Below are 27,084 nucleotides of genomic sequence, written 5' to 3'. Positions count from 1 at the left end.
TGGGGTTGCTGCTGTTGGGTTTTTGTATCAGTATTTTAGATCTTATGATTTATGTGGGAATTGTTCAGCTTGGTTGTGTGTTTTTTGATGTTTTATTTATTGTTTATGACTTCTTCTTTTTTTGTTGCAGTTGTGTGTGTTTTTTCATGTCCTAAGCCGCCTTGAACATGATTTGAACTTTGGAAAGGCATCACGCAAATATAATTATGTCTTTATGTATGTATGAAAATTTAACATATTTATTGAATTTACACCCCAACCTTCCTCCTTAAGGAGCTCAGGGAGATAAACAGATACACAGTCTTAAAACAAAGTGGAAGCATTTTAAAAACAGTTAAAGCATTCTAAAAGCAGTTACATATAAAAACATCTAAAAGCAGTTTCAGTTGAAAATATTATAAAAGAAATTACAGTTTAAAGCATTATTTCATCCAGTGATAACAGGATCACCTGGAATAGCAATTAAATGTCTGGGTGAACAGGAATGTTTCCAAACTCCTCTTGAAAGTTGACACTGATGGAGACACGTGCACCACACACTGAAAAAGCTCGGGTAGGCCAGCACAACTGGGTGCAAGGCCATTTGCATCAGTTGCCTCAAAACTATGGAATGATGTCTACTTAGAGGTAGACCACTTGTCTTTTCTGGCTCTTTACAGGTGATTTCAAAGTGCATTCATTTGAGCTTTGTTACTGCTGGGGAGTCTTCAGGGGTGCCTCCCCCCCCCCCGAGGAACACTTTGTTAGCTCTTTAATTTTGTGTTTTGTTTTAACTTATATTTTTGTACACTTCCTTGAGCCTTGGAAAGGCAGCACAGGCACATTGAATAAAGAAATAAATGTGATTTCTTCTTTATTTCCAGTGACTTTATTATCGGTGACCAGTCTGTTGTAGCCTTTAGTTTTTGCCCTTCGTAGTCCTTTTTGCATTTTCCATAGAAATATTATTTTATATTTTGCTGTGTAATGGGCCTCTGCTCAGAAACTGAGTTATATAGCATAAGATGATGATGATTAACTTCTATACATACCAAAATGGCTCCTATGAGGTTTCCCAGTATGAAAGCCATACACAATTAAGATACACAATGAAACAGTTACATCAAATATCTACAATTAAAATCTACAACAAAATAAGCCCATTAGAATGCGTAGCAATTAAAACAGTTAAAAAAGCAAGTAAAACAATTAGTTCAGAGTGTTTGTACTAGTGGGAATGCTTGTGTTAGGGATTGATTAGCTGCTTGTGCGTAAAAACGTGCTCCCTCAGAGTTTGTGCGACCCCACAAACCTCCGTGTGTGACGGAGCTCCTCAGACATGTCTGCTCTAGTCACTAGTAGAGTCCGACAGTGGCTGTCTGCGGAAGCGTTTCCAGCAAAGGAGCTCCTTAACGGAAACGCGTCTCCTGGACTCACGGCGTGACAGTTTCCGGCGAGGTGTGGGTCTCCCTATGGGAGACTCAGATACCTCCCCACTGTTCTCGCTGGAAGCGTCCCTGAGCCCTCCCTCCTGCTCGCATTCCCTCAGAGACCCACTCCTTCCCCTGCTGGTCCCTGCTTCAGCTGTTGAGTCTCTTTCTTCCTCCCTGAGTCCCTCCACCACCTGATGCTCCGATGGCAGTTCCCTGACATCCACCTCCCCTCCAGGGCCCCCCTCACCCCCTCCCATTTCCTCTCCCCTGGGAGGTGAAGGGCTAAAACCCCGAAAAGAATCTTCCTCATCTTCCGACGTCTCGAACCATTCCCTCCATCGATCGTCGTCCTGGCTCGCTGAATCCTCTTCCTCTTCAGAATCTGGGAACCCCTCCAACTCCTCTTCCTCGTCGGTGGTGGCAAAGTATTCCCTTCGGAACCTCACTACAGGCTGAGGTTTACGTGGGAACCTCTGATGAAAAGTCTCTATTAAAACTTCGTCATTGACATCCTCTGCCCTAACCCAGGTGTTTTCCGACTCCGGTTCCCCTTCCCACATTACCAAATACTCTACTTGATCTCCCTTCCACCTGGAATCGAGGATCTCCGCTACATGGTAGCTGTGTTCCTTCTCCTCCATTGCTGGTCCCCTTGTGACCCTCCCTTCACTGTCTCCTCTATACGGTGACAGCAACGACCTGTGAAAAACTGGGTGCAGCTTCATGTGGTTCGGTAACCGGAGCCTGAAAGCCACTGGATTGACCTGCTGCATGACTTCAAACGGACCCAGCCTTTTGGGTCTTAATTTCTTACAACCTCCTTTGAACGGCAACCCTTGGGTTGACAGCCACACCTGGTCCCCCACCCTGATGCTTTCACCTTCCCTTCGGTTTTTGTCTGCCTGTCTCTTATATTCCTCCTTAGCCCTGTTTAAGTTGAGTTGGAGCTGGCGATGGATCGCTTCCATTTCTTCAACGAACTGTTCTGCAGCTGGAACGCTCCAGTTCTCCCCCTCCCCCCCTGGGAAGGCTCTGGGATGGCACCCGTGATTAGCCAAAAAGGGGCTCATCCCCGTGGACACGTTCTCTGCATTGTTGTAGGCAAATTCTGCCAACGCCAGCTTCTCCACCCAATCATTCTCTCTTTCATTAACATAACACCTCAAATATTGTTGGAGAACCCCATTTGCTCTTTCCGCCTGCCCGTTGGTTTCTGGATGACGGGCCGTTGAAAAATTAACCTCGACATGCAGTAAGCTCATGAGCTTCCTCCAGAACCTGGAAGTAAATTGTTTCCCTCGGTCTGAAACCACCCTCAAGGGGGCGCCATGCAACCGAAACACATTCTCTACAAACAATTTGGCTGTTTCTTCTGCTGTGACCGCATGTGAGCAGGCTATAAAGTGGGCCATTTTAGTTAACAGGTCTACTACAACCATGATGGCTGTTTTCCCTCTAGACCTTGGCAGATCAGTCATGAAATCTATTGCCACTGCTTCCCACGGTCTTTCAGGTGTGGGCAGTGGTTCTAATAAACCAGCCGGCGCCCGCCTCTCCCCCTTGGCTCTTTGGCATTGTTCACACCCTCTCACATACTCCCGCACATCTTCCCTGACCTTGGGCCACCAAAATTCCCTGGTAACCAGCCACATGGTCTTGTGTTGCCCAAAATGCCCTGCTGTGGGGCTATCGTGCAGCTGCTTGAGTACCTTCTCCCTCAAAACCACCGGATTTGTCTTCCTCCCTCCTGAGATCCCTGAGTTTGTCCTGGGCGTATGCATCCTGCACCGTACCCTCTACCAATTCCCTTTGCCCCACCAAAGTCGCCCCACACACCCAGCGGTCCTCTGGAATGATATGGGTTTCTTCGGGTGCTCCCTCCCCCTCCAAATATTCAGGCTTGCGTGAGAGAGCGTCCGCCCTAACATTCTCTGGGCCTGGCACGTAACAAATCTCAAAGTTAAATTTGGAGAACTCCTGGGCCCATCTCAACTGCCTTTGGTTGAGCACTCGCGCAGTTCTCCAATACTCTAGATTTTTATGGTCCGTGCACACTTGCACCTTATGTTGTGCACCAACTAGCAGATGCCTCCATCTCTGGAACGCCTCATGAATAGCAAGAAGTTCTCGGTCGTACACCGTGTAGTTCCTCTCGGATTTGTTCAGCTTTCGCGAAAAGAAGGCACACGGTCGCCACTCTGACTCCTCCTTCCCCGGCTGCAGAAGAAGCACCGCCCCTATGGCTCTGTCAGATGCGTCTGTTTCAACCCTTAGCTTCTTTCGTAAATCCACATGCAGAAGTTGTTCTTCAGAGGCGAAGGCCCTTTTCAGCTCCTCAAACGCTCGCTCCGCCTCCGCCGTCCATACAAACTTCTTTTTACTGCTGAGACAGTCAGTGATGGGCGCCGTCAGATGGGCGAAGTTGCGGATGAACTTACGATAAAAGTTTCCAAACCCTAGGAACCTCTGCACATCCTTCTTGGTTTTGGGTGTTTTCCATTCCAGCACTGCCTGTACCTTGCCGGGATCCATGGCCAATCCCTTGTCTGACAGGCGGTACCCCAGGAATTCCACCTCCTTGGTATGGAACCGACACTTCTCCAGTTTGACCCACAGCCTGTTGGCTTGCAGTCTGCTCAACACTTCTCTGACGTCTCTCACATGTTGCTCCTCATTCTCCGAATACACCAACACATCATCTAGGAAAGCAACGCAATTCTTGTAGAGCAAAGGACCCAGTACGTGGTTCATAAAAGATTGAAAACACGCTGAGCCGGCTTGTAATCCAAATGGCATAACGAGGTATTCAAATGCCCCCAAAGGGGTAAACATGGTGGTTTTCCATTCATCCCCTTTCCTTATGCGTATCAGGTTGTACGCCCCCCTTAGATCCAGCTTTGTAAAAATCTTTCCCTTCCTCACCCTGGTCAAAATATCATCAATCCTGGGCATAGGGAAAGCCACCGGTTCAGTCACTGCATTTAACCTCCTAAAATCACATACAAGTCTCGGCTTGTCCGCGTTTTTTTTGTCCACAAAAAACACTGGGCTACCCCCTGCTGCTTTGGACTCTCTGATGAAGCCTCTCTTCAGGTTCTTGTCAATAAACCCTCGCAACTCCTGCATTTCTCTGTCTGACATGGCATACAACTTGCCCACGGGAAGCTGTGCTCCAGGGAGTAAATTGATCTGGCAATCAAAGGGTCTATGAGGTGGTAGTTGGTCAGCTTCCTTCTCGCTGAACACGTCGCTGAGATCTGCATACTGTGGTGGTACCTTCACCTTCTCCATTACTTCAGTCCCTGCTAGGGTGGCTTGGGCCCCTGCTGAACCCTTTTCCCCTTTGCAGTGTTCTAAGCAATGTGCTGAACCAAAGGACACCACTCTTTGATGCCAGCCAACCAGCGGATCATGTAGAGCTAGCCAGCTCATTCCCAAAATAATGGGAGCGCCTCCCAGGGTGGCCACATTAAAAGCTATCAGTTCTGTGTGCCTTGCCACCCTCATTATCATTGGGACAGTCTGCAAGCTGACTCCTCCTCCCAACAACTCCCTGCCATCAATCGTGGTCACCTGCAGGGGGTTGCTTAAAGGGATAGTCTGTATCTGGTGTTCAGCAGCAAACTCCTTGCTCATAAAATTGCAGGAGCTGCCTGAGTCCAATAGCGCCTTTATTTTTAGGGGGTGCCCATTTTGCAGCTCTAGCGACACTTCAATCACTAGAGCAGGTCGAGGAGCTTCTGGCACGGGCACTTTCACTGCTCTTTGGCCTGGCTGCAGTGCCCCGATTGTGGCAACCAGGCGTTGGCTTTTACCGGCTCCGTTCCCCCCTGTTCTCCCCCCTCAACAGCTCCCACCATCCCTTGCCATTCCTTCCTCTGGGGGCAGACTCTGGCAAAGTGGCCTGGCTGTTGGCAGAGATAGCATTTCCGGGGGCCCTTTCCCTCCTTCTTAGCCCCCTCGCTGGTTTTTGAAAATGCGCGCGCGCGCGCTGTTCCGATTTCCATCGGCTCTGCCGGCGGGAAAGCTGGCTCAGGAATGTCTGGAATGCGGAACTCCTTCCAACGTTCCCCTCTCCCTTCCCGCCTCTCCAAGGCTCTTGCCTCCTGCCGCGCTCCTATGGTCAGCGCAGATTTGGTCAGCTGATCCATAGACTCCGCCCTGGGGCTCCGTGACAGCTCGTCTTTCACCGCCGAAGAAAGACCTTCTTCAAATAGCATTTGAATGGGTGCCGCCGATAAATCCCAACTCAGTCTGTGAATCAGCATGGTAAACTCAGTCCAGTACTCACGGACAGATCGACTTCCCTGCTTACAAGCCATTAGCTGTCTGCGCACCGCCCCTTCCTCAATATCGCTGGAAAACATGATATCCATTGCACGAAAGAACTTCCTCGTGTCCTTTAGTATGTCATTGTGCGTTGCCATTAGGGGTCGAACCCAGTCTCTCGCCCCTTTCTCAAGATGCCCAATTACGAAAGCAACTCGCGATTCCTCATCAGGGAACTCATCGAACTGCACATTAATGGCATATTGCATCTCTGTCCTAAAGGCATGGTAATCCTTGGGGTCCCCCCCAAATTTTTGCACCAATCCTGGTACCTTTCTGGGGAATTGAGTGGCTCTCCCCTTCTTGTCTGCATCCTGAGCCCTTCTCTCCTCCAGCCTCGCCGTCTGCAGCGCCAGTTGGACCTCCAACGCTCGGTATCTATCTTCCAAGCTTGGACCAGCTCCAGCCCCCGCTCCTCCGGTTCCGGTTGGTTCGCTCATGATGCTTTCTCTTGCACAGGCAGCGTACAGAGACTGTTGGACTGCTGTTAGGGATTGATTAGCTGCTTGTGCGTAAAAACGTGCTCCCTCAGAGTTTGTGCGACCCCACAAACCTCCGTGTGTGACGGAGCTCCTCAGACATGTCTGCTCTAGTCACTAGTAGAGTCCGACAGTGGCTGTCTGCGGAAGCGTTTCCAGCAAAGGAGCTCCTTAACGGAAACGCGTCTCCTGGACTCACGGCGTGACAGTTTCCGGCGAGGTGTGGGTCTCCCTATGGGAGACTCAGATACCTCCCCACTGTTCTCGCTGGAAGCGTCCCTGAGCCCTCCCTCCTGCTCGCATTCCCTCAGAGACCCACTCCTCCCCCTGCTGGTCCCTGCTTCAGCTGTTGAGTCTCTTTCTTCCTCCCTGAGTCCCTCCACCACCTGATGCTCCGATGGCAGTTCCCTGACAGCTTGCATAAACAATTGTGTCTTAAAGAGGTGGTGGGATGTGAATACTGATCGGGCGTCTCATGTTTCATCACTGGTGCCACCACTGAAAAAACCCACCACTGTGTTACCACAAGCCAATCATCATCAAGCTGTGGCAGTACATAAGAACATAAGGCCAGTCTAGTCCAGCACCTATTCTCAGAGCGGCCAAACAGATGCTTATAGGAAGCCTGAAAGGCAACAATCCTTTCCCCTCTTGTGAGTTCCTGCTCCTGGTATTCAGAGGTACACTGCGTCTGATAGTGAAAGTAGAACAGCCTTTGTTGCTAGCATCCACTGATAGCCTATTCCTATATGGAGCTGTGTGGTCTCCTCTTAAAGCCATCCATATTGGTGGCCATCACTACCTCATGTGGGAGTGAATTTCAGAGTTTAACTATGGTATGTGCTTTGTTCAGGATTACTTTTCTTTTGTCTGTACTGAATCGTCCAACGTTCAATTTAATTTGAAGTCCTTGGATTCTAGTATTATTGGAGAGGTAGAAAAAAACTTCTCAGTCTACTTTCACCACACTATGCATAATTTTATATACCTCTAGCTGGCACATGGGACCCTTCCCCAACTTGATGTTGGACTCCCATCTCTCATCAGTGCCCCTCAAAAATTGTCTATCTGGTGGTTTGACTCATTCCTCATATGCAATCACTGGAAGGTAAAGCTTCCATTGTTGCAGAAGCATTGGGTCTGCTGAAGCACAGACTCTCGTTGGTTTTTAAATTTTTTATTTAATTTTATTGAGATCATGGGGCAGCTGCGTTAAGGAATCCCTACTTACACTCAGGCAAGAAAGTAAACAGTAAATGGAGAGTAGTGTAACAAACACTTGGAGTATCAAGAAACAGCTGTGAAAAGGATCTGTCTTAATGTGCTAGCCCATTGCAGTTTAACATATTGCTTACAACCTCCACAATGGGGTCCGAGTGACTTCGGTTACACATTCCAGGAGACTGGCAGTCTGTTACAATCAGAGCGTGGGCTCTCAAGCCGGGCTAGCTTACGGCGGATGGGATGAAGAAAGTTGTGGATTTGTATTACACACTCTCACCTGACACAGTATCCGATCCCTTACCCTCGCTGATTGACGTCCTGAATGAGCTCTTTGAAGCAAGCTCCAGCTTAATTAAAACGTTTGCTTGGTTAGCGGTGATCTGTGAAAGCCGGTGATAAATATTGAATCGGGTTCACCTGCTGGTTACTGCGAGTGGATAAACAGCTGCTTTGTGCAGTTTAATCAAGAAGCTGAAGACTACGCCTTCTAAAAAGAAGGTTTTCTTTTTAAGAGAAGCTTTAATAATGCCACTCCAGTTATCTTAGTAGGGTGTCCTTGTGTGAGATTTCGCACACTGGGCATTCACCACCAGGCAGGTTTTGTTTCCTATGATATGCAGATGGGGAATATCAAGGAAGCGCTTACAGCTACTGATGTCAAGGATCATAACCCTGCTGTTTTGTTTAGCCTTAGTTTGCATGCAATTTTGATTTCTGTTTCTGATGTTTTCATTCTTTGCCTTTATAACTGCTGACCTTCTAAACTGGCTTATCCTGGGTAGCGCTGTCCCCCAGAACAGGGGAGCCATGGTGATGGTTTGGCCATTAAATCCATCTGCTCTTTGTTTTTCGTTCTGACTGTGTTTAGTCTTGGCTGCTTTGGAAGCTGATGTGGGGGGGGGGGACACACCTCCACTAGTTAGCTAGATAGTAACTATCTCCTGCTGCATATGTTAATATTTTTCAGGACTTAAAGAGATTGGGTTAAATTCTGACCATTTCATTTCCTCCCCCATGGTATTGACTTGTAAAAACATAAAAATACAGTGGTACCTCGGGTTAAGAACTTAATTCATTCTGGAGGCCCGTTCTTAACCTGAAACTGTTCTTAACCTGAGGTACCACTTTAGCTAATGGGGCCTCTCACTGCCGCCGCACAATTTCTGTTCTCATCCTGAAGCAAAGTTCTTAACCCAAGGTACTATTTCTGGGTTAGCGGAGTCTGTAACCTGAAGCGTCTGTAACCTGAGGTACCACTGTAGCCTGCTGAATCAGGCCAATGCATCAGCTTTAATTGAATGCTTTTTACAAGGGAACTTGCAGGCACCTGTGGCCACTGTTTCGGCAACCCTTGGCTTACGGCAGGCTTCCTCAGCCTTGGCCCTCCAGATGTTTTTGGCCTACAACTCCCATGATCCCTAACTAGCAGGACCAGTGGTCAGGGATGATGGGAATTGTAGTCTCAAAACATCTGGAGGGCTGAGGTTGAGGAAGCCTGGCTTATGGGATCTGAACTGGTAGTGTCTGACCAGGAAGGAGATCTCAAAATTGTGCTGGATAGCTCAATCAAAATATTGAATCAGTGTGCGGCAGCTCTGTAAAAGGCAAAGTCCACAAATAGGGATCATTAGGAAATGAATTGAAAACAGAACAGCCAGTGTTATAATGCCATTTTTACAGATTTGTGGTGTGATCACACTTGGAATACAAATCTGGTCACTGTTCAAAAACGATATTAGAGCTGGAAAAGATTCAGAAAAGGGCAAGTGAAATGATCATGGAGCTGGAAACCTCTTCTGTGAGGAAGCCTTAAAACAATGTACGGCTTTTGAGTTTGGAGAACTATGGCCAATGGAGAAAACTACAATGAGGCCAACCAGAGCCCGCCCCCAACACACCAGAAGGCAAGAGGGCTTCATGGTACAAATGCCAGATGTCTTGAGAAGTACAGCAAAGATGGACCCAATAATTTTGCTTATTTGCTGCAGGAAGTTGGTACTTGGAATGTTATAACAAACACGGGTATGGACTAGGGCACTAACAGAGAAGCTGAGCAGACAATTGACAGCATTGAAAGGACAACCAGAAGATGACGGCTTTATTAATGTTTGGTTTTGCCTTATTCAATATGTAAAAAAAGAACACTTTAAATCCTCCGACTTTGCATGGAAGGCTGTGGAGGGACCTTTTAGGAGGAAACTCCGGGATTCTTGAAGAGATGGCATTTTTGAGTGTATGATTGCTTCTGTGGGGTTTTTTTTTGGGGGGGGGGGGTTCTTCTAGTTTGTATTTTCTGACGGTTTTATCCAAAACCAGTCCTACTAAGAGTGAGACCTGTTGTTAATAATGAGCATGGCTAGCTCAGGTTCATTAATTTCAGTGGGTCTACTCTAACTAAAACTTTGTTAGATGCAACCCTGACAATTCAATAAAATATAAATTAATTAAAAACCTATGTCCTTTAAACAGGGCTGCAGAGTTTGTTGTGGGAGGTGGGCTCCATATGTTACCTGGTAGTAAGGCTGCCCAGGACTCTTCTTCTCCCTCCTTGGCTTTCTCTGCTTTGTGTAACAGTCCCATCTGAGCCCCCAGGAGCCACTATGCCCTGGCAAGAGGGAGAAGCTTAGGGATAAGTTCGGTACTAGGGGATTTGAAACCACTGCCTGTTGTCCTCCATATGTTTCTGCCCACCAGTGCTAGCATATTTCTTTTATTGCAACAATAAAGTGGGTGCATAAGCCAAGTACTTTGTAGGTTATTGTTTTTATTACTTAGGCTGAAGGTAGAACCACATTCTGCATTAAATTTGCTAGGCGACTTCATAAAAATTCTGCTGGTGAACATATTTGGGAAATGGTGACTTCTGAGTGTTATTTTCTTTACTCTTCAAATAATGTTGTATTGGGTTCTTTCTTTAAAAGTGGGGCAGCTATGAAGTGGTGCATAAGGTATTTTTAATATTTGATTTCTCAATTCCTCACATATATAAAAAAATCTGAGTAAAGATATAATTAGAATTGAGTTTAGAAGGAAAGAAAGAGAGAGAGAGAGAGAAAGGCAAATGTCTTTCCAATGTTACATTCCTATATGATTTTTGTTTGCTTTAGCTTAACCTACATCAAATCTGAAGAAAGGACTTGGGGTAGGCTGTTGCATTTGAGGGGATATTTTCTCATCAAACACTTGAGTGGGGCTGCTATTTTTTGAGCTTGAGTAATGTTGCTTTGAATTAATTAGTAAACGTGTGAGTTGGAAAACAGGCCGGGATTCCTCAAACTGTGCTGCAAGAGAAACTGCTAGTGTACTGTCAGGAATGTATTTATTTATTTAATAAAATTTATATACTGCTTGATTGTTAAAAACAACAACAACAACCCCTAAGCTGTTTACAAATATATAGGCTTAAAAATAAAAATCATTATTGAAAACAGGCATTTTAAAATGTTCAAAAGATCACTAAAAATCAACAGTAGCCAAAGCAAAATGATACATGTAACCTTTACATGCCTGGATAGGTTCACTTCAGGAAAAGTGTTTTAAGTAGGCTCTGAAAGGAGTACAGCAAAGGCCTGTACTGATTGTCAACAGGCAGGGAGTTCAAAAGTGTAGGTGCTAAAACACGAAATTAGTGGATTTCTGAATTTTTATTTATTTATTTTTTAAAAAGACTGGAATAAATTTATGGGGAAAGGCCATGATGATTAGGACTGGGGTTTTTTAAAAGTTGACGAAAAACATGAGAGAGGTTTATAAAATGATGTATGGCATGGAGAAAGTGGATAGATAAGTTTTTCTTCCTCTGTCTTCTAATACAGTAATCCTGCAACTCAACTTTACATGTGTGGCAAAAAAATTTAAATTAAAAACGGGGTGGAATTCTTGGGGAAATGACCTCTGCACTCGCCATCAAACCCAATGGGTTTTGACCATACATACTTTTGGCTTTAGGTGCGAGCCCTGCAATATAACCCCCACTTAAGTTGTGGGCCTGCTGTCCTGGAACTCAGAATCGTCCAGCGAAACCAATTGACAGAGCATACAAAAATAAGGCTTCCTTTAAACAGTGTAAAACTAGGGAATTTGCAATATCATAGTTGTGATGATGGCCATTAGCACAGATGTCTTTAGAAGAAGATTAGACAGCATCATTGAAAGACAGTGGCTTTATGTTAATGGCTGCATGCATGTGAACCTCCAGGTTCAGTTGAAGTATACCTCTGAGCACCAGGTGCTAAGGAATAAGAGCAGGAGAGGACTGTTGCCTCCATGACCTGGTTTTGGGCTTCCCAGCATTTCTGTGCCCCCTGGGAAAGACTGGATGATCTGGCAGGGCAATTTCAATAACTAATGTGGGGATGAAAACAAAAGAAGAATGCTATAAATTACATTTTACTACACTAAGGCACCTTTAATAGTTTGCTTAAATAAGCTAGGTGTATTTTTTCTTTGCTGCCCCCCCCCTTTTGCCAGTACCTAACTGAAGTTTGCCCCAGACACATTATCATGCCTTCCTAGAAAATGTGGTAGTGGAGGAAACTGTCCATAATCAGCTTGCTACATATTATGGATGCAGCTCACAAAATCAGAACAGTCTATAAAAATTTCGAATGGGTGGCAACTCTATTCTTCAGTTACTTTTTAAACATACTAGGCTTTTATTTTAACAGACCTTATTTTAAAGTGCATAACTTCATCCCCGAAGACTTGTCTTTTTTTTTTTTTTACCAAAAAAAAAAAAAAATCTGCAAGAAGAGTGTTTAAAGGGGAGAAATTCCTTTTCAGAAAGACAAATAAAGCGAAGACCTCAGTTGCTAAAATTATAATTGTAACATACATACATATTCCTCCTCTCCGCCCAAAAAAGTTAGACAGGCACCTTCTTAAAGGTTTTATTTTTTGGCTGATGGCGTCTGTGGCTTGCAGAAATGTTATGACTACTGCAAAGCAGTTCTATACAATTTTACTGGTGACTATAAAATCAGACCAAGTTTACTACTTTCCTGATGTTGGTTTTTTAAAGTAAAAGGTAACATTTTAACGCCGCAGTAGAGGGCGAAGAGCTTATTAAAGGCAGTATTATGCCAATTTCAAACCTTTTATGAAAAACCTTTAAGGCCACCTGTAAAATAATGTTATTTTTTCTTCAACTCTTCACAGATTTTGCTGTCTTTATGCCTTTATATATACTAAAAAAAATAAAAATCTTCATGCCAAGTACATTTTAATTCCCCCGCCCCCCAATAAAAGCTGCAGCAGAAGGCATTCATGTTTTTATTGAAAGTCAATTAAAATTTCCGATCATCTTGATTTGCATTACAGCATCATTGCTCATATTTCTCTATTATGGGATATTCTATACTTGACTCCCAGAGGGGTAGCTATATTAGCCTGTTGTGGCAAAACCAACAAGGAGTCTTGTGGCATCTTAAAGAGTAACAAATACACTATGGCATAAGCTTTTATGCTTCTGATGAAGTCAACTGTGATCACCGAAACCTTATGTGATCTATAAATTGGCTAATCTGTAAGGTGCCACAGGGTTCCAATGTTTATACCTGACATATTGTCAAGATACAGATTGGCAGCTGGATTCCCCCAGAGGCAAAAACTGCTTCTGTCGTCAGTTCTTCAGTTGTCAGCACAGAGGCAAAAAGTGTAGTAGATCAGGACTATCCAACACGGTGGACTACAGAAATCGTTGGATTATAGCTCCCATTTCCCCTTACCATTGGACATTCTAGCTAGAACTGATGAGAGTTGTTGTCCCAACAACCTCTGGAGGGCACTAGATTAGCTGCTTCTGGTTCTCATGGCTCTGAGTTAAGATCTGATTTAAATAGGAACGTAGGAAGCTGCCTTATATCAGATCAGACCATTAGTCCATCTGGCTCAGTACTGTCGATGCTGCCAGCAGCTCTTCGGGATATCAAGTAGAAGACTTTCCCAGCCATATCTAGAAACACCGGGGATTGCACCTACCTGAGACCTTCTACATGCAGAACTTGATTGATTGATTGATTGATTGATTGTATTGACTGTATTTATATCCCACCTTTTGCCCAAGTTGGCATTCATAGGTTGCTCACCAGGCTTTAGGATTTCTTTTTTCTAATATTCCTCCTTGGGGAATATAGGAACAGAAAGAAACTGCATTACATTGAGTAGCTCAGTATTATCTACTGGCGGCAGCTCTTCAAGACGTCACACATTCCCAGCCCTACCTGGAGGTGCCACGGTTTGAACCCAGGTCCTTCTTTGTGAAAAGCAGGTGCTTCTACCCCTGAGCTATGGCCCTTACCCTCTCTAACAAAAGAATTAATCCACCAGTGTGTTGGAGGGGCACTCATTTGAGAGCACGTCTGCAATGGACCTACCAAACTCTTGTTCCACTTCACCATATTGACATCATCATCGTTGTTGTTGTTGTTATCTGCGTGCTTTCTTTTCCGAAGAGCAAACCAGAGCCCAGGCAGAAATACCACTCAACATAATTTGAATTTCGCTTTTCTCTGCCTGGCTGTACAGCGGAGACCAGCATGGCCACGTATGTAACGTACACTGCCCATCAGCTGTTTCCTCCTTTATCGCTGACAAGGGTCCCATTCATAACTCTTCCTTTTATCCTTTTTGGTGAATAAGTAATTATTCAATATAGAGAAGGCAGGATATTTGGAACGGGCTATTTAACGTGGCAGCACACCCGTAATGAAATCTGCTGTTACTGGCAACCTGAGAGAGGAATGTAACAATTCTAGCACGGCCGGTAACTCTACCCGCTTTGACGGCCTGTTTATTTGGCACGTCAGCGGACCTTTTATCCCAGTGAGTGACAGCTTCAGAAGGGTTGCATTTACTTCCATTCTATCGTGTATTGTAATATTTAATGGTGGACAAGCTTGAGTGGGACTGAGGGTAATTTGAACCTGCCTTTCCACAGAGCGGAGGCCAAGAGATAGTTGATCCCTGCTATTGTGGCGTAACGCGCACAGTGACTTTGCATTTGCTTATGGAGGATAATCTTACTGATTACAATTAAGAGGAGGGTGAAAGAAAGAACAAGAAATGGTGAAGCTGGCAAGAAAATAGTGTTTGGCTTCCTGTCCTCATAGTGTCATTTTTTGCACCAATAATCTTTCGTGCAGCTTTAGAGCATAAGCATATTTTGTTCCAAGTAGCTATTTTTGCAGTGTTCTGTCACCCCCCTCGAAAGATATACGTACCTCTTTGTTAAAATCTTATAACGGCCTTTTAAGTAAGTGTGCAAGTGAGGAAGGTTCCTAAGTGGCAACATAATTAGAGTGGAACAAAGCAGCTGAGCTATCATGCTACCTACATACCCAGGATTTTTTGTTTATATAATAAGCTACAAGTGGAGCCTACAGCAAAATGTTGCAGTGCTACCATCAATTCTTGCCTAGAGTGCCTCTTCTTCAGGGTTCTAGCCTGCCAGCCCAAGCCCTTCTCCAGGATACTCCATTTCATCCTCCCATTCCCCCTGTTTTCCTTTTCCAACTGACACCATTCCATGGCTCCTGAGCATGCTAAGACTTCATTGGGCTGTTTGTGGGGGGGATTGTTTGCCATTGTTTTGTTTTTGTTTTGTTTGTAATTCTGTAAACCTCAGGGTTTCTGCAAGCATGCAAATGCCTTCCTCTTGTTCATGGGTAGGCAAACTAAGGCCTGGGGGCCAGATCCGGCCCAATCACCTTCTAAATACGGCCTGCGGATGGTCCAGGAGTCAGCGTGTTTTTACATGAGTAGAATGTGGCCTTTTATTTAAAATGCATCTCTGGGTTATTTGTGGGGCATAGGAATTCGTTCATTCCCCCCCCCAAAAAAATAGTCCGTCCCACCACATGATCTGAGGGACAGTGGATCTGCCCCCTGCTGAAAAAGTTTGCTTATCCCTGCTCTTGTTTCTCAGTGTCCCAGTTTTTCATAGTTTCGGCAATCACCAACTGAATTTGTTGTTTGCGGGAGGGAGTGGGGAGGGGGAAGCGCATGGATACAACTCTGGGAAGTGGAGGGGGAAATATTTGCTTGGCATTTCTTTGCTGCAGCAGGCTAACATGGCTCCAGAATCCAGAATCAATATAAATTCATGGTATTTTTCAATAATAGCATGGGTTTAATTAAGTGCAGTTTGACTTGTGGAAAAAGCAAGAAGAGAAATATGGTATCAAAATGTTAATATGCTGTACTCAGTTTTCCCTGGTTTGGTTGTATTTTTAATTTATTGAGCAAGTTAACTAAGCTCTATAGACAACATTCAAGAAAAACATTTCAGCAAGTTCTTCAATACATGCAGGTGAAAAGTATTGTTAGCATCACCTGAAGCTATCAGGTATAAACTTGACTGCTTCAGATTTTTTTAAGAGCACTTTGGGTGCAATTGCATGCATGTTTGCTCAGAGGTAGGGTTTTGGGAGAAAATCTATTCAATTTGCATTTGAAGGCGATCCTACCTAATCTGCTCTTTCCAAAGCAATGTGTGAACTGAAATACAGCCATCCTTGGAAAATCTCCAAATTTTGCAGTGCAATTCCCACTGGGGTAAAGTGTGCATATAAATACATATATTGGTGTAAACACATTTTATCATGGAAAATTGCTCTGTAAAAATGTGTATATTAGGTAATTGCATACAAATGTATATATTAAGAGAAATTCGTACTAAAATGCTGCTGAATTTTCATGAAGACTTCAAAATAATTCAGAAAGTGTAGTGGAAATGTTGAGAACCGAACTTCAGAATGGAAAAATGAAAAGCTGAGAGAACTTGAAATTGACAGATCCCTCTATCTCTACTCAGAAATAAGTCATGCTGTGTTCAGTGGGGCAGTCTTATTGGGATCAGGTTTGTCGTGAAAAGAGTTGTTTATTTCAGCCTTGGGCTTTTTTGTACAACTCTTGGTTACTACTTGTGTGAAGTGCCCACAATTGTTTTAAAAATTAAAATCTTCAGTTTATTTATCTGCAAATTTATATCCCATATCTCAGCCATTGCTCTCATACCTCTACTTTGGTAGCCTGGTTTTACTTGTGAAAAAAGGTGGCAGATTTGAGCTCTCTAATTTGGACATTAGTGGAGTCTGGCCAAGGTAGCCTTTTTAGCTCCTGTTTTACCAAGACTTCGATTTATTCATGACCTTTGTTTCTAGACTTGGATGTAAAAAGTGCAGCCTAATTCTCAATATGCAAAAAAAAGCTCCTTTAAGTACTTTTTTTGGTAACTTACCGTAATTTGTGTCTGAAGCTGTCAGGTATCCAGTGTTATGATGACTGCTGTTTAATAGACAGCTCTGGTTAAAATGAGAGAGTCTACTTTATTTTACCTGAAGTCAGGCTCTTTTTAACAGGTGTTAAATGGGTGGGAAGCATAGAAAGATTATTACAGCCATTTAAATGCTTTGTTTCCAAGAATAGTTGCTGATGACCCAATTTTCTTGTGTGTAGACAATAATAAACGCTTTTAGAGAGAGAAAATAATATTTTTTTCCTGTTCTAATGTCCGTAAAGAGATTTCTCTGTCTTTCAGTTACAGCCTTCCACTGCCTGCATTCAGTGCTCCTGTTCTTCGGTCGAAGCAAAAGTCAAAGAAGCAACTGATAAAAAGAAGAAAGAAAATGGAGGAAAGGCACTTGTCCCCAAAATATTTTTTGGAACTCGTACCCACAAACAAATTGCTCAGATTACCAGGGAGATGCGGAGGACGGCATATTCAGATATCCCCATGACTATTCTTTCTAGCAGGGACCACACTTGTGTCCATCCAACAGTGTCCAGCTGCAGCAGCAAGAATGAAAAATGTGTAGAGTTGCTGGAAGCCAAAAATGTGAGTTGTTTTGTTTCTTTACCATTTCCTGAAGAAAATAATATTCACTGCTTTTAACATTTTCTTGTGCCATTCATGTAGTACAGTGGTACCTCTGGTTGTGAACGGGATCCGTTCCGGAGGCCCATTCGCTACATGAGCAGAACGCAATCTGCGCATGCGCGGGTCGCGATTCGTCGCTTATGCGCATGACATCATTTTGTGCGCATGTGCGAGTGGCGAAACCCGGAAGTAACCCTTTCCGATACTTCCGGGTCGCAACCTGAAAACGCTCAACCTGAAGCAAACATAACATGAAGTATGACTGTATTCAGAAGTGGAATGCTCTCTCCCCTTCCTTATTTGGGGTTTGAAAAATTGAGTTCGGTGTCTAGTTTTAAAAAATAGAAAAATGCAAATTTGACTTCTTCTGTACATAAATAGGAATAATGGGTTCTTCCTAGTAACCTCTCCCCTTAATACCAGGATTTGTTTCGTTTACGTGTTTTTAACATGTTTTGTTTTGACATATAGTCTGCTAAACTGTGGTGCTTAAATCTCATCAGGCCTCTGCGTTCCTGGAAAGTATGTTGTGTGCCTCTGTGGTAGAGAAGATTTGTCTGCACTCTTGAATCTTTTAAACATCTTTAAAATTTCTATTCTTAATTTGTTGTCTTTCATTTCCCTACATAATAACTCCCAGCGCTGAAAGACCAGGCATTTTTAAAAACAAAACAAAACACTGCTATTACATAGTATAGAATCTGGTGTGAATCTGGAGATCATGGCCAAAAGGGTTAAATCTAAATTAAATAACTGGGTTGCAGATTGTGTGCTTAAATGTTGCAAATGGATGGTATGGTCACTATCCATATTCATGCTCCTGTGACATGGGAAGACTTGTGCCAGATATAGCGTACATATATTTTAGTTATTTTTATTTTTATTCATATCATAATTTTATCCTGCTTTTTGCCCCTAAAGGGTTCAATGCAAAGTGCAATATAATAAAAATGATGATATGAACAAAGAGTTATAAACCAGAACCGGCTAAAACACAATTCCTCAACAGGAGCCAAAACACATTCCAAAAGCTTGGCAAAGCAGAAAAGTCTTTTCCAGGCGCTGAAAAGTTAATGAGGAGCATGCCAGCGAGATAGTGAGTCCTGGAGTCACGGAGCTTGGACACATGTTCATTATTATGATATGATATTAAGATTAATAGCTCTTTAAGTAGCACTTTAAGCCTGCAATCACATACTTAGCTTTCTGAGAAAAAGACTCACTGAACTTAGTGGGACTTACATTTCAGTAAACATTTATAGGATTGTGCTGTGGGGAACAATTTGGATACATTTATCCCTGTTCAGTCAGAAAGTTCATTGGGTTGTCTTCAGCTAATCACTATCTCTTGGGCTAACCCACCTAAGAACCTCAGAAGAGCCTACTGGTTTAGACCAAAGGCCCACCTAGCCCAGCATCCTATTCTCACAATAGCTAACCAGTTAATTCTGGAAAACCTGAGCCCAGCAACACTCTTCCCATCTGTATTCCACAGTAACTTGTATTCAGAGGCCATATGGCTTCCAGTACTGCAGGTGGAACACAGCCATTGTGGCTAGCTGTCAGTGATACCCATTTCTTCCATGAATTTGTCTAACCTTTTAAAACTATCCAAGCCATTATTACAGGTTGTGCTAGCAGATTCCATTCTTTCATGATGTGCTTTTTGAAGAAGCACTTCAATTCACCTATCCTGAATCTTCCTACATATTCAGCTACTTTGGATGACTTTTTTGTTCTATTATCATATGAGAAGGAGAAAAACCTCCCACTGAGGATAAGGACAGGGGTGGGGGATGGGAGGGGAGGAAGGAATTCTTTTGGAGGAACCTTATATTCGTAGCTCTGTAAAATAAATCAGCACTATTAGCCCACCTAGTGAATCCATGGTAAAGATAAGATCTGATGAGGACTTTCCTGTTCATGTGTGTGTCTCATATACAGTCTGGTTGTTGAAGCCTTTTCCCTGTTAGGTCTTAATAGCATATATTTTAGGAATGCTTGCATATCATATAAGCATGAAAATAATTTTATTAATCACTGGTGTGTTTGCTGCATACAGAGGTTATGGTAACTTCAGCCTCTGTGAGGCACTTTAGGCCAAACATGTCTGAGTAGCCCATGCCACCAAATGAGCTTTGTGACTTTGTATGGATTCAAGCCCCGGTCCCTTCGGTTGTAGTCCAACACTCAGCCCACTACTTTGCATGGATGGGGTTGTGGTCCAAACCCAGTAGGCACCTTATTTTATAAGCCACCAGTGCTTTCTGAAGAATGGCTGGTACCCAACAATATCTGCATCCTTCTCCTGGCAAGGGCAACATTGAGATTAAGGAGGAGAAAGCTGACAGGCAGTGCTTTCTGTAAGAAGACTGACAGGTAGCTGACAGGAGCTGGGACCGAGCAACAGGAGTTCACCCCATTGCGGGGATTCGAACTGCCAAACTTCCGCTTGGCAAGCCCTAACCCACAGCGCCACCCGTGTCCCTTTTACAGACCATAAAGGTAAAGGGACCCCTGACCATTAGGTCCAGTCGTGACCGAACAGACCATACTTGACTGCTAAAGAGAATGCAGACACACTATGCCTGGTGTTGGTAAACTCCCCCCTCCTTTTCTTTCCCCTCTGTTTTCAAGAGACTTTGGTATTTGACAAGTGTAAACAAGGTGTTAAGTCTTTATACCCTCTTTACCCCACAGGCCCTGAGGGTGAGCTGTGTGGTAATGAGGACCAATTAACTCTGTCACTTTAGTTGTCTTTGTTTTATCCTAAGACCATATTGCAAAAGTCAGTTGATAAAGGGATAACTGACAATTTGCCGAGCTAAGAGGCCGCAAGTGCGATAACACTTTCACTGCCAACCTTCCCTTAGGGTTGTGTTACAGGCTTAACATGGATGAGCGTCTCTCGGCCAGCCTTCGTTTGTTGAAGAAGCCTTAGAGAGCTTAAAAAGGATATGATTTCAGGGACTCATTTAGGTCTTTCTGCCTCTGTTTTGCATTTAAGTAGCCATTGTGGAAAATACCAAATTGTTTTATTACTTAAAAACACACACACAAACAGCTATAATTGAACAGGCTAGGTCACAAAATGAGAATATGCCAAATGCTAGTAATTACTTAACAAGAATCTCCTATCTGCAGAATTCAGCCCTTTTAGATGCGTGAAAATGATTCTAGGTTCATAGGCACTAGCATTACACGCCTACCTAGGACACCTCTTGTGTGGTGAGATCAGAAGCATTCGCTTTTAAACAAACCACAGTTCCCTGTGAATATCCAAATTTAGGTAACTGTGGTCTGTTTAAACTTTTCAAGCCAGTACCTGAGTCCACGGTTTAATCCTGGCTTGTTCTCACTAACAAGAGTTTAAACAACTTCCATTCCCCAAGTTTGGATGTAATGGAGAATGGTGGTTTGCATAAAAGTGGATGTTTCTTACCCTGAAGCCACAAACGAGGGGATGGTAAACCCATGACTTGTCAGTTTGTCTGTATGACAAGAAATCAAGATTTCCCATTGCATTTGAACTCCACCAATATGCTGCATTTCACCAGCCCTGCTTGAGTTGATTATTATTATTTATACCCCACCCATCTGGCTGTGTTTCCCCAGGAACTCTGGGTGGCTCACTGCATATATCAGAACATACTAAAATACCAAACATTAAAAGCTTCCTGATACAGGGCTTGCCTTCAGATGTTTTCTAAAAGTCAGATGGTTGTTTAGTTCCTTGACATCTGAAGGGAGGGTGTTCCACAGGGAGGGTGCCACTACCGAGAAGGTCCACTGCCTGGTTCTCTGTAACCTCACTTTTCGCAGTAAGGGAACCAGCAGAAGAGGATCGGAGGAGGACCTCAGTGTCCAGGCTGAACGATGGGGGACGAGACGCTCCTTCAGGTATACTGGGCTGAGGCCGTTTAGGGCTTTAAAGCTCAGTACCAACATTTTTAATTGTGCTCGGAAACGCACTAGGAGCCAATGAAGATCCTTTAGGACCGATGTTATATTATCCCGGCGGCCTCTCTCAAGTCACAGTCTAGCTGCCGCATTCTGGATTAGTTTTTAGTTTCTGGGTCATCTTCAAAGGTAGCCCCAAGTAGAGCACTGCAGTAGTCCAAGCAGGAGATGACCAGAGAATGCACCACTCTGGTGAGACAGTGCATGCAGGTAGGGTCTCAGCCAGCGTACCTGGTGGAGCTGGTAGACTGCTGCCCTGGACACAGAATTGACCTGCACCTCCATGGAGAGCTGTGAGTCCAAAATGACTCCCAGGCTGTGCACCTGGTCCTTCAGGGGCACGGTTACCCCATTCAGGACCAGGGTGTCCCCCACACTTGCCTGCCCCCTGTCCCCCCAAAACAGTACTACTGAATACTACTGATACAACTGAAATAAACTTCTGCAAAACTAACTACACTGAGGTGCAGCATTATTCTTAGCAGTGCATATTTGAATCTTGAATTTTTACATCATTTACTTCTAGGGCACATCTTGTTCTTACTACCATGGAGTCCATAAGCTTAGCGAACATCATGCCTTAAAATCTGCACGTAAGAAATACCAGGCTTGGGACATCGAAGACCTAGTGAGCCTCGGGAAGAAGCTACGTGCCTGTGCCTATTTCGCAGCTCGAGAGCTTATGGTGGAGGCTAGGATTGTGTTTTGTCCTTACAACTATCTTCTAGACTCACAAATAAGAGAGAGTGTAAGTATATTTGCAAGCATGTGTTTTAGCATTTTATTTATTTATTTATTTATTTATTTATTTATTTATTTATTTATAATTGTCTTAAGAAATAATATTAGTGAAGGTCAGCCTGAAGGAAATTTCATATGTTGCTGTGTAAAAGATCTTCCTATTTTCACAAAAAGGAAGAGATTGTGATTTGCATCCAATGAGCTGTGAACAGAGGGAGAAAATATATTAGTGATGTTCCATGAACACTTGGTGCCCAGTAGCAAGCAAAAGATTTCTCACACTGCCCTTCATCTAAAGATCACAGGGCTTTATGAGTCAAAACCAACACTTTAAATAGAGCCTGGAAACTAATTGGCAGATGGGCCACAATCAGTGTAATATGCCCCAGTGAGCAACCTAGTCGCCAAATTCTGCACCATCTGAAGTTTCTGAACCATCTACAAAGGCAGCCCCATGTATAAGACTGTTGCAGTAATCTAACCTAGAGGTAATCTCTCATCTGTCTGGTCTAGAGAACCCCCACTAGCAGTGGCTTTGTCTTACCTGGATTGAGCTTCAGTTGGGTGGCTCTCATCCAGTCCATTACCGAGGCAAGACAACAGTCCAGCACATCCATTGCCACACAGGCAGTTGTAAAGGTAAAGTACAGCTGTATGTCATCAGCATATTGCTGACAACATACTCTGAAACTCCAGATAACACCACTCAGTGGTTTCATGTAGATGTTAAACAGCAAAGGGGATTAAACTGAACCATGAGGAATGCCACATTGAACATTAAATGGGGCTGAAGAGCACTCTCCAAGCATCACCCACTGGAAACGACCATCCAAGTAGGACCGTTACCATCGCAAAGCAGTGTCGCCCACCTCTAACCCAGACAGCCACTCCAGAAGGATACCATGGTTTGCTGCCAGAAAGCAAACCATGGTTACGCTACTGGGCTGAGTTCATAGATGTGTGAAGCAGGCCAGTGACTGGCCCAAGACTATTCAGTAAGCTTTGTCTCCTGTTTTGTTTATTGTTGTTTTGACCATCATTGTCACATTAGCTACATGACTATAGATACATTCACTAATACAATATTGAGGGGTAAGCTTTGTCACTGAGTGGAGATTTGAACCCAGGTCAAACACTTTAACCATTATCCACAACTGACATCCTCCTTCCTGCAGGTTTTTGTGTTGTTTTTTTAAAAAAGGAAAATCCATAGCCTGGTAAAGCAAAATTTGCAGTTTCACTGCTAACCGAAGAAATCATGTGAATTTACTGGATACTTGATTTTAGTTTTTGTTGGTTTTCATGCTTTTGCAGATGGAGATTGACTTGAAAGACCAGGTGATCATTTTAGATGAAGCTCATAATATTGAGGATTGTGCACGGGAATCGGCCAGCTACAGCGTGACGGAAACTCAACTCAAATTGGCCCGAGAGGAGCTGGACACCATGGTGAATAACAACATTAGGAGGAAGGATCACGAACCATTGCGTGCTGTATGCTGCAGTCTGACAAAGTAAGAGGAAGCTAATATACCAGAGATAGCTTTCGGTGTTGTGAACCCAACTGTCTTGGGCTGGGGTGGCAGTTGCTGTCAGAGAAAGATGGATGCCAGTAGCAAGGAGCAAGATGAGAGAAAGGGTGCCCCCTTCCTCCTTTGCCTTTAGAAGCTGGGGAGGTGGAGGCAGTTTTCCTGGCTCCCATACCTTGCCCTATCTACAGAGTGGAGATATTCCCCAGCAGCAGGGGAGGAAGCCAACCAGCCAAGAGGGGAGACTGGGCAGCTGAGAGCAGGGGAGCCAGATGGGCTGAGCCAGAAGTTCTCTTCCTGTTGATGAGAACTTGGCACCACCTACACTGTTGGGAGCAGGCCCACACCGTGGAGAAGTGTGTGCCTCAAAGCACACCAGTCTCATAGGGAGACACATCTTGCCTTTAAAAGCTGGCATGAGAGGCATGACCATTTGTTGAAACATCTTTGCAATTTTTTTCTGGTCTTGGGCCCCCTGGTGCTATTATCAGACTCTCTAGTTGTGTCTGTAGCCTGAACCATATGGCTGCAAGCCTTAAATAAATCTCTCTTTCTTACCCACACCTTCTGTTTTAGTGTTCAGGAGTCCTGCAACATTCAGTTAAATTGAACTGTGACTATAGTCCTCTTGTGTTTTACTATTGCCACGGCTATTTAAAGCCTCTAGAAGAGGTAGGTCAAGGCATAGGAATAAAAGAAGCTTTATACCAAATCAGACCATTGGTCCCATCTAATTTATTGTCTACACCAGTCTTTCTCAACCTTGCGTCCACAGATATTGTTATACTGCAACTTCAGTCTTCTCTAGTTAGCAGAACCAGTGGTTAGGGATGATGGGAGTTTTAGTCCAACAACATGTGGGGACCCAAGGTTGAGAAAGGCTGGTCTACACACTAATGGGCAGGGGTCTTCCCCAGCCCTAGCGGGAATCAAACCTGGAACCTTCAGCATGCAAAGCATGTTCTGCATCACTAAGCTGCAGCCCTTCTCCCTGTCTGTAAAATAATTAAGATAATGATGATGGGGGAAATCTTACTGATTGACAGCTGAGTCATATGTGCAATAGGCATATGATGGATCTGTTGCTGGCCTGTTCTACCTCAGTCTGTATCAGGAGTACTGAGGATTCTTCCCATATAGAAGCTACCCGTAGATACAGAAACCTGTGTGCCATTTCTTCCTAACACGGCCAGTTTGTGTGTATTTTGTTTATTTGTTTGTTTGTTTGTTTTAATATGTGTGAGCATCCAAAAATTCAGCCTCTCCCCCCAACCTGAAAATTTTCCATCCACCAGTAGAACAATTTACATGAGTCTGTTGGTCGGGTAGCTTGGCATAGATTCTGTGAGTTTATGTCTTCTGGAGCAGCGTCAACTCTAGACCAAATTGGTTTTCAGAACAGATCTGTTTGTTAATTTTACTCATTCTAAACTTTGTGCCTTCCCATTACTTCTTCTGTTCTATGAAGGTTCAAGGGGCGGGAAGTAGAGGCAGTTGCTACTGAAACAGAGATGGTGAATATTTTCATGGTGGCTTTTCAGATCTTAAAAATGTTTTGCATTGTATGAAAGGAACATAGCTGAGGACTCGAAATGCCTGAAGTCTTTTAACCTTATCAGGAAAACTCAGGTTGATCTCGCTGTCAAGTCTGCCAACAGAAGTGCAGGCAGCAGGCGGAAAGCAATAGATGAGACATAAAGCGGCCAACAATTAAGACTCTGTTGATAAATAAAGTGGTGGGGCTGCCAGCTAAGAAATCCAGTTTTATAACAGTCCTGTACTAGTTACCGTGCAATACATTTTTAGAGCTTTTGCTTATCATGCCTGTTGGTGGCCTGAATGGGTAACCAGGGCCATGCACCACACTAAGCTAAGCTGTGGTTTCGCTTAATGTATCATCTAAATCCAGGCTTGCAGTTAAGCTCTGCTCCTTGTAACCATAAGCTGCAGCCAAGGTTTGTTATTGGCTAGAGCTTGTGGTTAGCGAGGAGAGAGTTTAAGCACATGCCCATGTTCAGAGAACATGCACATGGGAGTAAAAAGGATTGGAGAGGCAGAGTGGTTGCGAGCCCCATCTTGGGGAGTCTGCACATTTTCCTGGTCTTGGCAAGCCATTAGCTTGGTCTACTGTCTTGTGCCAGCCAAGCCCATGTCTTTAAAAGTAGTTCCAGTCTTGTGAAACTACCAGGGTTAGAGCCAAACCAGCCTCCTGGAGCAGGACATTGCATGACGCGGATGCTACCCCAAAGGAGGCCTTTCTATTTGTGTGCATTAAAGCATTTGATTACTTCTGTTGTGTGTATGTAGAATGGAAGGTCTAATGCACAAATGTTCACAAAAATTCTGCTTCTTCTGGGTTTTATTTATTTACAGTTGGTTGAGGGAAACTATTGGTCAGCTTGTGGAGAGAAATTATGAGACCTCTAGTAAGGTTTGGAGTGGAAAACAAATGGTGGCGTTCCTGCATGATATGGGAATAACCAACGCCACGTTTCCCATCTTACAGGTAGGGATGTGTAATAATTCATATTTATTTTCTCTTGTGTGTGGGTGTTGAAGGTCTCTGTTCCCAGTATAGCAGCAAACCATAGTTGGGTCATTTTGTCTGAATCCAGGAAACTATGATACCATGCAGTCTAAATTAATAATCGTTTAATATTCCTGAGAACTGCAGACCAGGTGAAGTGTTTATCATCTTGCTTTATCTTGGGGAATGTGTTTGTTTGCTTCTTCAGGTATTTTTTTAATTAAAACTGTAAAGGTTTTTAAAATGGAACTTCGATATTGAGCAACAGTTTGAGCAACTCTTGATTTCTTGTGTTTCTGCCTGCTGAAGATTCTGTTCTTTAGCATGACTGTTACGAACTGTCATGGAGAACATCAAAGCTTTATAGCCATTTATTGATGTAGGTGAACCTTTTCCAACCTGGTGCCCTCCAGCTGTTGTTAGATTCCAAAACATTTGGAGGTAACCAGGTTGGGAGGAAGCTGGAGTTTGGCTTGCTTACTGTGTTAATTTATTGTTTTTGGTCTTCTGCAGAAACATTTTGCTGCTGTTCTTGAAAAGGAGGAAAAAGTAAACCTGTTCAATGGAGGAGAAGAGCTTGTTTTGGTTCCAATTATAAGCCCTTCGACTCAGATTATGCTGAAGGGGTTATTCATGGTCCTGGGGTATCTTTTTAAAGAGAATCACAGGTCAGTGAGGCTCTGAAAGCAATCCTTTCCCCCCAGCTGTTAATATTTCAAAGTTAAACATGCAAATTGTAGGTATTTTTCAGGGTTTTATGTCATTTTTGTTTAGGTTTGCTGATGACTACAGAGTTGCATTGCAGCAAGCCTACGTTTGGACTAATGAAAATCCAGTTGATACTCCAGATGAGAATGGTTTCTTTGCACGATCAAAAAGAAGATCCCGACAAAAAACAGCAGTGCATACACTCAGTTTCTGGTGCTTGAATCCAGCTGTGGTAAGACAGTTTTGGGTGTGTGCATGCGGCAGAGAACCTAGGGACAAGTGACAGGACAGTGACCTT

At 43.8% G+C, this 27,084-nt stretch overlaps 1 protein-coding gene and 1 long non-coding RNA gene across 22 annotated transcripts in view; one reads left to right on the top strand and one right to left on the bottom strand.

The window, feature by feature from the left end:
• BRIP1 (BRCA1 interacting DNA helicase 1) overlaps positions 1 to 27,084 on the top strand; it is a 225,737-nt gene that overhangs the window by 23,412 nt on the left and 175,241 nt on the right. For all 21 annotated transcript variants that reach the window (XR_014520059.1, XR_014520060.1, XR_014520061.1 and 18 more), the window contains exons 7-12: positions 16,983 to 17,279; positions 21,808 to 22,029; positions 23,337 to 23,536; positions 25,925 to 26,057; positions 26,592 to 26,746; positions 26,853 to 27,018. Coding sequence is in view for 12 of the 21 variants with exons in the window: in XM_083479765.1 (XP_083335891.1) it covers positions 16,983 to 17,279; positions 21,808 to 22,029; positions 23,337 to 23,536; positions 25,925 to 26,057; positions 26,592 to 26,746; positions 26,853 to 27,018 (1,173 nt within the window). In the remaining 9 variants the exon portion in view is untranslated. The remainder of the gene's footprint in view (positions 1 to 16,982; positions 17,280 to 21,807; positions 22,030 to 23,336; positions 23,537 to 25,924; positions 26,058 to 26,591; positions 26,747 to 26,852; positions 27,019 to 27,084) is intronic.
• LOC310695546 overlaps positions 1 to 27,084 on the bottom strand; it is a 205,723-nt gene that overhangs the window by 172,414 nt on the left and 6,225 nt on the right. The window lies entirely within an intron of this gene.

The sequence above is a fragment of the Podarcis liolepis genome (genome assembly GCF_965112155.1).
Source record: "Podarcis liolepis genome assembly, chromosome: 16".
Lineage (NCBI taxonomy): Eukaryota > Metazoa > Chordata > Lepidosauria > Squamata > Lacertidae > Podarcis > Podarcis liolepis.
This window is presented reverse-complemented; position numbering and strand designations above follow the sequence as displayed.